We start from the raw sequence: 15,065 nt of genomic DNA, 5'->3' as shown, positions 1-15,065 counted from the left end.
ATGATGATGATGAAGATGACGACAAGTGAGCTACAGAGGACAGCAGGGACAGTAGTATTTAAGTTTTTCATGTGTCGGCTGGGCTGACAGTCTAAGTTTCTTAAAATATATATATATATTTTGTTTAGCCAAATTAGTTAACAAACATGGATGTTTGTTTAAGCAAATAACTTATGCTGTAATGTTGTTATTGTTTCAGTTGAATAAATCTATTTAAATTGTTATTGTCAGGATTATTTTTCTCCTTCCTAAGTACAACAGAACAGTGGTGTCCAAATATGAATGATTAACCCATTAAACTGGGGAGAAAAGAAGGGAATTTTGTTTACTTACCGTAAATTCCTTTTCTTCTAGCTCCAATTGGGAGACCCAGACAATTGGGTGTATAGGCTATGCCTCCGGAGGCCACACAAAGTATTACACTAAAAGTGTAAAGCCCCTCCCCTTCTGCCTATACACCCCCCGTGCTCCCACGGGCTCCTCAGTTTTGGTGCAAAAGCAAGAAGGAGGAAAAAATTATAAACTGGTTTAAAGTAAATTCAATCCGAAGGAATATCGGAGAACTGAAACCATTCAACATGAACAACATGTGTACACAAAAAAACAGGGGCGGGTGCTGGGTCTCCCAATTGGAGCTAGAAGAAAAGGAATTTACGGTAAGTAAACAAAATTCCCTTCTTCTTTGTCGCTCCATTGGGAGACCCAGACAATTGGGACGTCCAAAAGCAGTCCCTGGGTGGGTAAATAATACCTCATAATAGAGCCGTAACGGCTCCGTCCTACAGGTGTGCAACCGCCGCCTGAAGGACTCGCCTACCTAGGCTGGCATCTGCCGAAGCATAGGTATGGACCTGATAGTGTTTCGTGAAAGTGTGCAGGCTCGACCAGGTAGCTGCCTGACACACCTGCTGAGCCGTAGCCTGGTGCCGCAAGGCCCAGGACGCTCCCACAGCCCTGGTAGAATGGGCCTTCAGCCCTGAGGGAACCGGAAGCTCCGAGGAACGATAAGCTTCGAGAATTGGTTCCTTGATCCACCTAGCCAGGGTTGATTTGGAAGCCTGTGTCCCTTTACGCTGGCCAGCGACAAGGACAAAGAGTGCATCGGAGCGGCGCAGAGGCGCCGTACGGGAAATGTAGAATCTGAGTGCTCTCACCAGATCTAACAAGTGCAAATCCTTTTCACATTGGTGAACTGGATGAGGACAAAAAGAGGGTAAGGAGATATCCTGATTGAGATGAAAGGGGGATACCACCTTAGGGAGAAATTCCGGAACCGGACGCAGAACCACCTTGTCCTGGTGAAACACCAGGAAAGGGGCTTTGCATGACAACGCTGCTAGCTCAGACACTCTCCGAAGTGAAGTGACTGCTACTAGGAAAACCACTTTCTGCGAAAGGCGTGCGAGAGAAATATCCCTCATTGGTTCGAACGGTGGTTTCTGAAGAACCATCAGCACCCTGTTCAGATCCCAGGGTTCTAACGGACGCTTGTAAGGAGGGACGATGTGACAAACCCCCTGCAGGAACGTGCGTACCTGTGGAAGTCTGGCCAGGCGCTTCTGAAAAAACACAGAAAGCGCAGAGACTTGTCCCTTAAGGGAGCTGAGTGACAAACCCTTTTCCAATCCGGATTGAAGAAAGGACAGAAAAGTGGGCAAGGCAAATGGCCAGGGAGAAAAACCCTGAGCAGAGCACCACGACAGGAATATTTTCCACGTCCTGTGGTAGATCTTGGCGGATGTTGGTTTCCTAGCCTGTCTCATAGTGGCAATGACCTCTTGAGATAATCCTGAAGACGCTAAGATCCAGGACTCAATGGCCACACAGTCAGGTTGAGGGCCGCAGAATTCAGATGGAAAAACGGCCCTTGAGACAGCAAGTCTGGTCGGTCTGGTAGTGCCCACGGTTGGCCGACCGTGAGATGCCACAGATCCGGGTACCACGACCTCCTCGGCCAGTCTGGAGCGACGAGGATGGCGCGGCGGCAGTCGGCCCTGATCTTGCGTAACACTCTGGGCAACAGTGCCAACGGAGGAAACACATAAGGGAGTTGAAACTGCGACCAATCCTGAACTAAGGCGTCTGCCGCCAGAGCTCTGTGATCGTGAGATCGTGCCATGAATGCCGTGACCTTGTTGTTGTGCCGGGACGCCATTAGGTCGACGTCCGGCATCCCCCAGCGGCAACAGATCTCCTGAAACACGTCCGGGTGAAGGGACCATTCCCCTGCGTCCATGCCCTGGCGACTGAGAAAGTCTGCTTCCCAGTTTTCCACGCCCGGGATGTGAACTGCGGAGATGGTGGAGGCCGTGGCTTCCACCCACATCAAAATCCGCCGGACTTCCTGGAAGGCTTGCCGACTGCGTGTTCCCCCTTGGTGGTTGATGTAAGCCACCGCTGTGGAGTTGTCCGACTGAATTCGGATCTGCTTGCCTTCCAGCCACTGCTGGAACGCTTTTAGGGCAAGATACACTGCCCTGATCTCCAGAACATTGATCTGGAGTTTGGACTCTTGCTGAGTCCACGTACCCTGGGCCCTGTGGTGGAGAAAAACTGCTCCCCACCCTGACAGACTCGCGTCCGTCGTGACCACCGCCCAGGATGGGGGTAGGAAGGATTTCCCCTTCGATAATGAAGTGGGAAGAAGCCACCACCGAAGGGAAGCTTTGGTTGCCTGAGAGAGAGAGACGTTCCTGTCGAGGGACGTCGGCTTCCTGTCCCATTTGCGTAGGATGTCCCATTGAAGAGGACGCAGGTGAAACTGCGCAAAAGGAACTGCCTCCATTGCTGCTACCATCTTCCCTAGGAAGTGCATGAGGCGCCTCAGGGGGTGCGACTGGCCTTGAAGGAGAGATTGCACCCCTGTCTGTAGTGAACGCTGTTTGTTCAGCGGAAGCTTCACTATCGCTGAGAGAGTATGAAACTCCATGCCAAGATATGTTAGTGATTGGGCCGGCGTCAGATTTGACTTTGGAAAATTGATGATCCACCCGAAACTCTGGAGAGTCTCCAGAGTAGCGTTGAGGCTGTGTTGGCATGCCTCTTGAGAGGGTGCCTTGACCAGCAGATCGTCTAAGTAAGGGATCACCGAGTGACCCTGAGAGTGGAGGACCGCAACTACTGTAGCCATGACCTTGGTGAAAACCCGTGGGGCTGTCGCCAGGCCGAACGGCAGTGCCGCGAACTGAAGGTGTTCGTCTCCTATGGCGAAGCGCAGGAAGCGCTGATGCTCTGGAGCAATCGGTACGTGGAGATAAGCATCTTTGATATCGATCGATCGATGCAAGGAAATCTCCTTGGGACATTGAGGCGATGACGGAGCGGAGCGATTCCATCCGGAACCGCCTGGTCTTTACGTGTTTGTTGAGCAGTTTTAGGTCCAGGACAGGCCGGAAAGACCCGTCCTTCTTTGGAACCACAAACAGGTTGGAGTAAAAACCGTGACCCTGTTGCTGAAGAGGAACTGGGACCACCACTCCTTCCGCCTTCAGAGTGCCCACCGCCTGCAGAAGAGCATCGGCTCGCTCGGGAGGCGGAGATGTTCTGAAGAATCGAGTCGGAGGACGAGAGCTGAACTCTATCCTGTAACCGTGAGACAGAATGTCTCTCACCCAACGGTCTTTTACCTGTGGCAGCCAGGTGTCGCAAAAGCGGGAGAGCCTGCCACCGACCGAGGATGCGGTGTGAGGAGGCCGTAAGGCATGAGGAAGCCGCCTTGGTACCGGCACCTCCGGCGGTCTTTTTTGGGCGTGACTTAGACCGCCATGAATCGGAGTTCCTCTGATCCTTCTGAGGCCTTTTGGACGAGGAGAATTGGGACCTGCCTGCACCCCGAAAGGACCGAAACCTCGACTGTCCCCTCCTCAGTTGGGGTATGTTTGGTTTGGCCTGGGGTAAGGATGTTTCCTTTCCCTTGGATTGTTTGATGATTTCATCCAATCTCTCACCAAACAAACGGTCGCCAGAAAATGGCAAACCGGTTAAGCACTTTTTGGAAGCCGAATCTGCCTTCCATTCCCGTAGCCACAAGGCTCTGCGTATTGCCACCGAATTGTCGGCTGCAACCGCCGTACGGCTCGCAGAGTCCAGGATAGCATTAATAGCGTAGGACGCAAATGCCGACGTTTGGGAGGTTATGGACGCCACTTGCGGCGCAGACGTACGTGTGAGTGCGTCAATTTGCGCTTGACCCGCTGAGATAGCTTGGAGTGCCCATACGGCTGCGAATGCTGGAGCAAAAGACGCGCCGATAGCTTCATAGATGGATTTCAACCAGAGCTCCATCTGTCTGTCAGTGGCATCTTTGAGTGAAGCCCCATCTTCAACTGCAACTATGGATCTAGCCGCCAGTCTGGAGATTGGAGGATCCACCTTGGGACACTGAGTCCAGCCCTTGACCACGTCAGGGGGGAAGGGATAACGCGTATCCTTAAGGCGCTTGGAAAAACGCTTATCTGGACAAACTCTGTGTTTCTGGACTGCCTCTCTGAAGTCAGAGTGGTCCAGAAACATACTCGTTGTACGCTTGGGAAACCTGAAACGGAATTTCTCCTGCTGAGAAGCTGACTCCTCTACTGGAGGAGCTGAGGGGGAAATATCCAACATTTGATTTATGGACGCGATAAGATCATTCACTATGGCGTCCCCATCAGGAGTATCAAGGTTGAGAGCGGCCTCAGGATCAGAATCCTGATCAGCTACCTCCGCTTCATCATACAGAGAGTCCTCCCGCTGAGACCCTGAACAATGTGATGATGTCGAGGGGATTTCCCAGCGAGCTCGCTTAGGCGGTCTGGGGCTGCGGTCCGTGTCAGAGACCTCACCCTGGGATCTATGAGACACCCCGGGAGGACATTGTTGTTCCAACTGAGGGGAACCAGGGAACAATGATTCCACAGTGCCCATGGTCTGAGATACCGGTCTGGACTGCAAGGCTTCTAGTATCTTAGCCATAGTCTCAGAAAGTCTTTCAGTAAAAACTGCAAACTCCGTCCCTGTCACCTGGACAGTGTTAGCAGGTGGTTCCCCCTGGGCCACCCTTAGCAGAGGCCCCGGCTGAACAAGTGCCACAGGGGCCGAACATTGCACACAATGAGGGTCAGTGGAACCTGCCGGTAGTATAGCCGTACATGCGGCGCAGGCAGCATAGTAAGCCTGTGTTTTGGCACCCTTGCTTCTTGTGGACGCCATGCTGTTGTCTCCCCTGAGCAATCCAGGAGGGTATATAGCCAAAAAATCAACCGTGTACCATATAGTGTAAAGTATAGCCTATAATTGTAGTTCTAGTGTGCTTTAGGCTGATTAAATTATATAATTAATCTTGGGCTGTTCTGTTATCTCGATCTTGAATCCCACGTCTGTGTGTTCGGCTAATAGTTACCGTAAATCGGTTGGTGGCAGCGAATGGTGCCAAGGATTATTGTGGGGAGGCCAGTGAGATTCGGGGAGATTTTATATATTCCGCCCGCGGAGGTCGGGGGAATATATACCTTACTCTCACCGGGGACCCTTCAATAATCGGCATAAGTAGTATAGCGGCCTCCTTGCTTATTGTCGGGCAATTCCATAATTGGCCTGACTATAAGAGGGGCGCTAGAGAGCGCGTCACGTGCTCTGTCTGTCGGTCGGGAGGTATAAAGGAGGGGTGACCCCCCCCACTTGTTACCCCCCGATTGTGACGTACTGGTAGCCAGCGCGGGGGATTTCTGAGTGATCCCCCCGGTGGTTTGTGACAGGGCGGCACGGTGGCTCAGTGGTTAGCACTGCAGTCTTGCAGCGCTGGGGTCCTGGGTTCAAGTCCCACCAAGGACAACATCTGCAAGGAGTTTGTATGTTCTCCCCGTGTTTGCGTGGGTTTCCTCCGGGTACTCCGGTTTCCTCCCACACTCCAAAGACATACAGATAGGGACTCTAGATTGTGAGCCCCAATGGGGACAGTGTTGCCAATGTATGTAAAGCGCTGTGGAATTAATAGCGCTATATAAATGAATAAAATTATTATTATTATTATTATTATTAATTATATAATCTATAAGTACACGTCTGCACAAGTGGGGCCAGCACCTCAGGTGCTGCTTACCGCCCGCTGAAAGCGGTTGTGTGGTCACCAGAATCCCTGCCTGGGTCTCCCTGAGCCTGTCTCCCCTCTCCAGCGTCAGAAGAGCTGACAGGAATGGCTGCCGGCGTCCTGAGGAGAGGAGGGGGCCGTGGGCGTGCCCTAGAAAGTGCGGGAAACTGGTGCCCCACTGTGCACAGTGAGGGGGGTGGAGTATGCAAAGCATGTTCCAGCCCTCAGTGCTGACTCCTGTACAGCGTCCCGCCCTTCCCCTGACTGGCAGGCCTGGGGGCGGGAAAGAATGAGACTAGGCCGCAAAAGCCGGGGACTAAAGTTATAAGCGCGGCCGGCGTATAAGCTCGGTCGGCGCGGTAGTCCCCGGCGAACTAACAGTCCCAGCCGCGCCGCAGTGTAAAAATGGCAGCGGCGGTCAGCGCGGTAGTCCCCAGTAAACTAACACACCCAGCCACGCTGCAGTGTGTGATGGCACAAGCGCGGTCAGCGCTGCGGTCCCCGGCGCACTAACACACCCAGCAATGCTGGAGTGTTTCTGTGCGCGGTCCCCACGGGGACACAGAGTACCTCAAAGTAGCAGGGCCTTGTCCCTGACGATACTCGGCTCCTTATCCAGCAGAGTCCCCGGGAGCTGTGGATGGAGCACGGTCTCAGTGCCTGGAGACCGATTAGGATCCCACTTCACCCAGAGCCCTAAAGGGGATGGGGAAGGAAAACAGCATGTGGGCTCCAGCCTCCGTACCCGCAATGGATACCTCAACCTTAACAACACCGCCGACAAGAGTGGGGTGAGAAGGGAGCATGCTGGGGGCCCTGTTATGGGCCCTCTTTTCTTCCATCCGACATAGTCAGCAGCTGCTGCTGACTAAGCTTGTGGAGCTATGCGTGCATGTCTGCCTCCTTCGCACAAAGCATAAAAACTGAGGAGCCCGTGGGAGCACGGGGGGTGTATAGGCAGAAGGGGAGGGGCTTTACACTTTTAGTGTAATACTTTGTGTGGCCTCCGGAGGCATAGCCTATACACCCAATTGTCTGGGTCTCCCAATGGAGCGACAAAGAAAAGTAATATAAAAAGTGATTCTAAAAATCTTCATCTACTTGCATGTTAAAGTAGCAAGAACTAGTTTAGGTAGAAACTTTGATTTAAAATCACGGATTTAAATCAAGCCTTACTGACTAGTGATTTAAATCGTGATTTAAATCAGTTAGATTTAAATCAAATCCACCCTGCCTATGACTGAAGTACAGTTTTGCCTGCTCTGAATTCCTGGGGAAGGCTCCTTGCCTTCCCCACAAAACTTGCCTTGAGAATAAGTCCAAGATGGCAGACCCTATTATGGACCTTTTTGATGACCCAAATCTATTTGGTCTGGATTCTTTAACCGGTGATTCGTTTAGCCGTGATGGACCTGACACCATGGATGAAGCCCTTGGCTTGGGCAATGTTCTCGAGCCTTTAGAACAGCTCACTACTGTCAGAGTAGGAGAGCAAGCAATTCCAGATGGAGGTGAACAGCGGCTGGAGCCACAGATCCTGCAGGATGTTCCTGTCCCTACTGCCCCAGTAGAGTCCATGCTTCCATCCCAGCCACTTACTATAACACAAACTATAAACCAAGGCAATCCCTTCATGAGCACCACCAGTGGACCAGCAGCTCCTAAAATCATGATTCTGAAAGCCCCACCAGGAATGACCGTGAGCAGTTCTCCCGTGACTCAGATCCAGGCAATGGCTCCTGGCCAGGAAGCTAATGGAGGCAAGGTGACAATTGCTAAAGTGCTTACAGGGACCCCTCTGAGACCCGGAGTGTCCATTGTATCTGGGAATACCGTGTTGGCCAAAGTTCCAAATTCAGCTGTCAGAGGACAAACTGGCGTGAGACCTGTACGACAGTTATTACTTCAACCGTTGCATCCACAGCTGGTACGGACACGAACACAGGCATGAAACCTCCTGTCACATTGGCTACTGTGCCTCAGCAGGTAAAATAGCCCATACTTACCTGCCTTGATAGCAGACACCCGGTCATTTTCCCTCGGTGCACAGGAGCAGGAAGGAGGAGGTGGGCGGGGCCTGCAAGAGCTCCGGTCATGTGACAGCCGGAGCTGGTTCAGGCCCGCCCACCTTCTCCTTCACAATGTATACACGGCCGGAGACTGAGAGAAGTGCTGCGTGATGGAGGTATGAACGCCCCCGATCACTCAGCCAACTCTGTCAATGTCAACAAAAGGATACATAAAATATTGAGATAAGTATTTGGTCAATAACAAAAGTTTATTTGCACCATAATTTGCAAAGAAATCTTGCCAAATCAGACAAGGAGATTTCCTGGATTTGTTTTCTCATTTTGTCTCTCATAGTTGTCGTCTACCTATGATGTCAATTACAGGCCTCTCATCTTTTCTTTTTAAGTGGGAGAGTAAATATGTTTCCCCCCCACTATCTACACAAAAATGAAAATTGTAAAAACATTAACTCAGGGCACAAAAAATAAGCAATCACATCACGGTTTTCTGACAAGGACGACAAAAGCATTTCTTTTTTTTAATACAATTCTGATTTTTTTTTTTTTTTAACCAATTAACTAAAAAACAAAAAAACACCACAAAAAGCAAACACTATACAGGTTTGGTATCTACTCCGTAACTGCCGCCCACTTGAAGCGTCACCCAAGCCTCTGACATTCCATGAAAAAAATATGACTTTATAAATAGGATAAAACGCTAACAATCTTTGTATACCAGTAGATAAAATTGCAGTAAAATGCCAATAAATCCTTAAGGGGAGTATAAGGCTGGGGCCACACGGGGACTACTGCGATCCCCTTGCATGAGACTCGGCTCGTGCTGGCAGTACAGCAGAGCCGAGTCTCATGCTTGTGTCCTTGCAACTGAGGTCCGTTCGTGCGAGCAGACCTCAGCTGCGGGGGGCGGGCCGGCACTCAGGAGGGGAGGGAGGGATTTCTCTCCCTCTCGCCTGTGTAGCCGGCTATAGACATTCTCGCTCTGCACGCACGGTACACCGGTGTACCGCGAGTGCAGTGCGATTTTTCTCTCGCCCCATTCACTTGAATGGGTGCGAGAGAAAGAGTCTCGGATTACAATCGCAGCATGCTGCGATTGTTTTCTCGGTCCGATTAGGGCTGAGAAAATAATCGCTCATGTGTGCTGACACACAGGCTAGAATTGGTCCGAGGGGAATGCGATGTTTTATCGCACTCCACTCGCACCGATTTTCTCGCCGTGTGGCTTAGGCCTAAGCGGTATGGAGTTCAGAACTATGCAACATGTTTTGAAAACACACATCCCAAAATAGACAAAACTAAGTACAGTTTCATCTTACAGAGGTAGACGGATGAAGATACCAGTGCATCCTGCAACCGCGCATGGAGCAGACGAGCAACCTGCCATTATAGGATGATAGACAGAATATACAAGTCCACTGGGTCTTAGATTAGTAAAGGCTATAACTCCAATAGTCAGATAGTCACCAATGGCACATAGCTTTCAATGTGAGATGTCAGAGCTGCAAACTTCAATAGATTCTATGGTCATTTAAAGGGAACCTGTCACGATATTTGGCGACTAAGCTGCGGCCACCACCAGTGAGCCCTTATATACAGAATTTTAGAATACTGGAGATAAGAGCCCAGGTCGCTCTATACAACATAAAAAAAACACCTCCTCTCTATGGTGATCGCCATCCTCCTTCTGAGGCCCGTGTGAATGAGGCGTCCTACATCATCCACACTAGCCAGCATTGAGGTCCTGCGCAGGTAGGACAGATCAAAGTACTGTAGTGCGCATGCGCGTGTGGTCTTTAACCTTCCCTCGGACCTCCGCATTATAGTACTTTCATCTACACTTAGCAGGGCAGATCAAAGTGTGCCTGCACAGGACTACAATGTATGGATAACAAATGAGTCTTCCATACTGGGCTGGGTAGAAGGAGGATGGCGATAGCCGCAGAGAGGAGGCGCAGGAGCGGAGAGAAGTGACACCCATCGGACCGGACCGCCCCTTAGGTGAGTATTATAAAAGTGATTTTCACATTATACAGCACGTCCTGGGCTCTTATATACAGCATTCTGGAATATGGTATATAAGAGCTCAGTGGTGGTGGCTGCAGATTAGTCGCCAAATCTGGTAACAGGTTCCCTTTAAGTCAAGCCAGCAGAGTGCCTTCTTAGGATGCTCAAAGGAGGTCTCTCCCAGAGTGACTACGGAGTTTTGAAGGATAAAGCATGGAGTAGGTATTATGTTCTCTGTTTTGAGAACTCAATGGAGAAAACCGGAAAAAAAGGAAATTTTGTGGCTGTTGACAGTGCGGTCTCTTTTGTTGTGGGCTGCTCTGAGAATAGCATCTCTGTCCTTGTCATGAAGCAGCTCCATTAGGACAGGACAATAAGAGTCCCTTGGTGGTAGTGGCCTAGCAGGTAGATTGTTCTCTTTAGGGCATGTGCCCACAAAGCAGATGTGTGTAGATTTTCTGCACACAAAACTGCATGTTTTGGCAGGAACAATGCAGCAGAAAAAACACCATCGCGTTTTCTCTCGTGATTTTTTTCACGTCATGGCGATCGAGGGGGTTTCTGCACTGTACCACCGTGATCACCACCGGATCTCCGGTTGATGTTACAGCTGAGACCTAGTTCTCACTGCCAGGAGCGGTCCCTGTGCCACTCCTGACAGTTTAACCCCCTAAATGCTGTGATCGATCGTGATCGCAGCATTCAGGAGTCAGGGAGAGGCATCGCTCTTCTCCCTGGCAATCAGGTCTCTAATGTGATCACAGGGACCCGATCTCTGCCATGGCAATCCTCACTCGTCACCATGACGACTCTGGGTTTTCTGAGCTACAGATCGCTTCACACACCATGCCAGATGCATGATATGTGAGGCGAAATGTCAGTGCTGTGATTGCAGCACTAACCGATATAATCCACTGCAGTGATAGAGAACAAGCATTGCAGTGGATTGTATCAGACACCGGAAAAACGCAGAAAGAATTGACATGCTGCAGATATTTTTTCTGCATCAAAATCTGCAAGGAAACAATCTGCCACATGTGCACAGCAAGTCAGAATTCTCAGACTTCGGTCGGATGCGTTTTTCCTTGCAGCATTGATTAAAAAAAAAACCGCAGTAAAAATACAGCATGGACACACAGCTTTAGACGGCATGGGTGGGGATAGACACTCTGTCCCAAACAGAAAATGCAGGCATTTTTCAAAATACCCAGTAGGATTATTGCCCTTTGTTTTTTTTAAGAGATGCCAACTAGCCGTACATTATTCCTAGCAAGTCTGTCCTACAGGTCGTCTGTTTTGGACAATAAGGCCAGGGATCTGGTGGTCATATCTGCAAGTATTACAGACCAGTGGAAGTAGTTTATCCTCATGGTCACCAATTCTCCCTTCTGCGGCTGCAGTATGGTTGTTTACATTTGCAGACATTGCCGCATATACGAGATTTAATCCTTTATTTGGCCCATCTGAGTGATAAGTGAAGACAATCGTATCGTGAGACAGCCATGAATACCTTTTCATGTAGCCTCCTGCAGATTTGGGTTATGGACAGGTAGAGCTACTTCTGGGGGCTGGAGGACAGGAGGGTGATTCTTTTATTCTCATGAAAGCACAGAGACTCAATCAGAAGATTCAGCCGGCTGTTTATATGCCTTATTAGAGGAGGGAGCCCTCTGTGCCTGGGTTCTGGGGAAGCCAGCTAGTTTCATCACTGCGCTTGCAGCTGCTGATCTTTCCGATCTTGTACCTGCTGAGGGCACGTCGGCGTCCTCTTGGGATTCCCTCTCTGCGCAGGGAGGCGCCTCCTGATACATTTTGGCTGTGCCTCCTGTCATATTCACGCCGCTAGTGAATACAGGAGACGTTAAGGAGTCTAAGTATAGAATCACAGGCACCCAATGGAGTTGCCGGCAAGCTTAAGTCTCTGGAGCTCTCCTGCGGTTACAACCGCTCACATGCCCGGCCAAGCCATGCCCCCTGCTCTCTTCAAATTGTAATAACTGAAGGAGATTAGACTTTCTGAACTAAATCAGCGGATAAATAAATCAGTGAAAGACAGATGAAACATGGATGGAACACCTGGGCCCAAGACAGGTCTTGAGCTTCCTCCATTTTCTACATATCTTCTTACACTACTGGCCGAGTCAAATTTACAAAACGGATAATACGACAGGATCAGAGTCCCATGGACCGAACACATGAATCAATTTCTAAATTGTGTATGGATTAATGAAAAACTGTAAGTCACTGTTCTGTGCGAGAAAATATAAAAAGCAACATCAGCACATGGATGGGTACTACAGATGTCTGAATGTAACCCAAGAACATAGAAAATAGACAGACTGTCAGGCAATCCTGGAAGAGCTGTTTACCATTCATTAGTAGTGTTACCATCATGAACAAGGACTTGCGCTTACCTTCCAAATTTATCTTGTCTCATCAGCTCAGCGCCGCTGCTTGCCAGCAAATTAAGACATTCAACATTTCTGTAACACGGGGGATAAAAAAAAAAAAAAGAAAAAGATGGCAGTATTACACAGAAAAATATTACATCCATTACATGTCCATGTTTACCATACATTTCTCTAGAAAACCATAAAAGAAAAAAAGAATTTTGTTTACTTACCGTAAATTCTTTTTCTTATAGTTCCGTATTGGAAGACCCAGACCATGGGTGTTTAGCTTCTACTTCCGGAGGACACACAAAGTACTACACTTAAAAGTGTAGCTCCTCCCCCTGAGCTTATACACCCCCTGGTGAGCAGACCCAGCCAGTTTAGTGCAAAAGCTGAAGGAGAATAGCCACCCACAAGTAGAACAGAGCAAAAGCCGGAACAACCGGAGACTCTGTCCACAACAACAGCCGGTGATAACACACGGAACAAGAAAATTGCCAACAGGCAACAGGGAGGGAGCTGGGTCTCCCAATACGGAACTATAAGAAAAAGAATTTACGGTAAGTAAACAAAATTCTCTTTTTCTTTATCGTTCCTTTGGGAGACCCAGACCATGGGACGTTCCAAAGCAGTCCCTGGGTGGGAATAAACCGAAAAAAAGGCAAGAAGTAGGCAGAACCTAACTTCACAAATGGGCGACAGCCGCCTGAAGGATGCGTCTGCCCAAGCTCGCATCTGCCGAATCAAGAGCATGCACTTCGTAGTGCTTCGAAAAGGTATGCAGGCTAGTCCAAGTGGCAGCCTGACAGACTTGTTGAGCCGTATCCTGGTGCCTGAAAGCCCAAGAGGCACCAACAGCTCTGGTCGAATGTGCCTTGATCCCCGGCGGGGGAGGCACCTGAGTACTCTGGTAGGCGTCCGAAATGGTCGATCTAATCCAACGGGCCAAGGTTGGCTTAGAAGCAGAGAGGCCCTTGCGCCGACCTGTGGTCAGCACAAAAAGAGAAGTGCACCGCCTAAGAGCAGCGGTGCGAGACACATAGATCCGGAGCGCACGCACCAGATCCAGAGTATGCAGCGCTTTTTCAAAGCGATGAACAGGAGCCGGACAAAAGGAAGGTAGGGTAATGTCCTGGTTAAGGTGGAAAGGAGAGACCACCTTAGGAAGACAATCCGGAGTCGGACGGAGAACCACCTTGTCTTGATGAAAAACTAAACAAGGTGACTCCGAAGAGAGCGCGGCCAAATCAGAGACTCTCCTGAGGGACGTTATGGCCGTGAGAACTAAATTAAGGTCCCAGGGATCCAAGGGCCGCCGGTAAGGCGGAATGATGTGAGACGCGCCTTGCATGAAGGTGCGGACCTGAGCCAGCCGAGCGAGACGCCGCTGGAACAGAACTGACAGAACTGAGACTTGTCCCTTGAGAGAGCTGACGGACAGTCCTAGCTGCAGACCGGACTGTAGAAAAGACAGAAGGTTCGGCAAGGAGAATGGCCAAGGAGGATGGTCAGTAGAGCGACACCAGGACAGGAAAATTTTCCAAGTCCTGTGATAGATCTTAGCGGAGGAAGACTTACGGGCCCGAGTCATAGTGGAGATGACTTCAGGGGGGATACCAGAAGTCGTCAAGATCCAGGACTCAAGAGCCACGCCGTCAATTTGAGAGCCGCAGAATTCAGGCGGAAAAACGGACCTTGTGAGAGTAGGTCTGGACGGTCCGGGAGATGCCACGGCATCTCTATGGAATCATGAATGGATAAGAAAGTCGGGTTTAACACTGCGCTAAAACCATGAAGCCAAACGATGTGATGAATTCTTTGCTATATTTTCTTTATTTAGGCCAAGTCTACATGTTTCAAAGGCATGTCCGCCTTCTTCATCAGGACAAAGGAAAAAACAGATCATGCTGTTTTTTCCTTTGTCCTGATGAAGAAGGCGGACATGCCTTTGAAACATGTAGACTTGGCCTAAATAAAGAAAATATAGCAAAGAATTCATCACATCGTTTGGCTTCATGGTTTTAGCGCAGTGTTAAACCCGACTTTCTTATCCATTCATGATTCCCTGTTGCATCATCGGGGCTGCTGCTTGACCATTTACTGCATACATAGGAGTTGTGCCTGTCACAACTTCCATAGGTGAGCACCTGTTTTCATTTTCTAAGCCTGCATTGTTTGCCAGATAAGACCCTATGTGCGCTTTTCTCTCCACAGCATTTTGACGGCATCTCTATGGACAGATGGAGCAGGTCTGGATACCAAGCTCGCCTGGGCCAGTCCGGTGCAATGAGGATGACTCGACAGCCCTCCATTTTGATCTTGCGCAGAACTCTGGGCAAGAGAGCTAGAGGGTGAAACACGTAGGACAGACGAAACTGGGACCAGTGTTGAACCAGTGCGTCCGCGGCGAATGCCTGAGGGTCGTGGGAGCGAGCCACGTAAACGGGAACCTTGTTGTTGTGACGGGATGCCATTAGGTCCACGTCCAAAGTGCCCCATTTGCGGCAGATTGACTGAAACACTGACGGGTGCAGGGACTCGCCAACGTCCACGGTTTGACGGCTGAGATAA

General features: G+C 49.9%; 1 protein-coding gene across 8 annotated transcripts in view; it reads right to left on the bottom strand.

Moving 5' to 3' along the window:
- The window catches only part of ANKRD52 (ankyrin repeat domain 52), a 137,486-nt gene that overhangs the window by 56,543 nt on the left and 65,878 nt on the right, over window positions 1–15,065 (bottom strand). For all 8 annotated transcript variants that reach the window (XM_075336964.1, XM_075336966.1, XM_075336965.1 and 5 more), the window contains one exon: window positions 12,516–12,584. In XM_075336964.1, coding sequence (XP_075193079.1) covers window positions 12,516–12,584 — 69 coding nt within the window. The remainder of the gene's footprint in view (window positions 1–12,515; window positions 12,585–15,065) is intronic.

This window comes from Anomaloglossus baeobatrachus, chromosome 2, assembly GCF_048569485.1.
Source record: "Anomaloglossus baeobatrachus isolate aAnoBae1 chromosome 2, aAnoBae1.hap1, whole genome shotgun sequence".
NCBI lineage: Eukaryota > Metazoa > Chordata > Amphibia > Anura > Aromobatidae > Anomaloglossus > Anomaloglossus baeobatrachus.
Note: the sequence above shows the minus strand (reverse complement) of the source record. Positions and strands in the feature narration are given on the sequence as shown.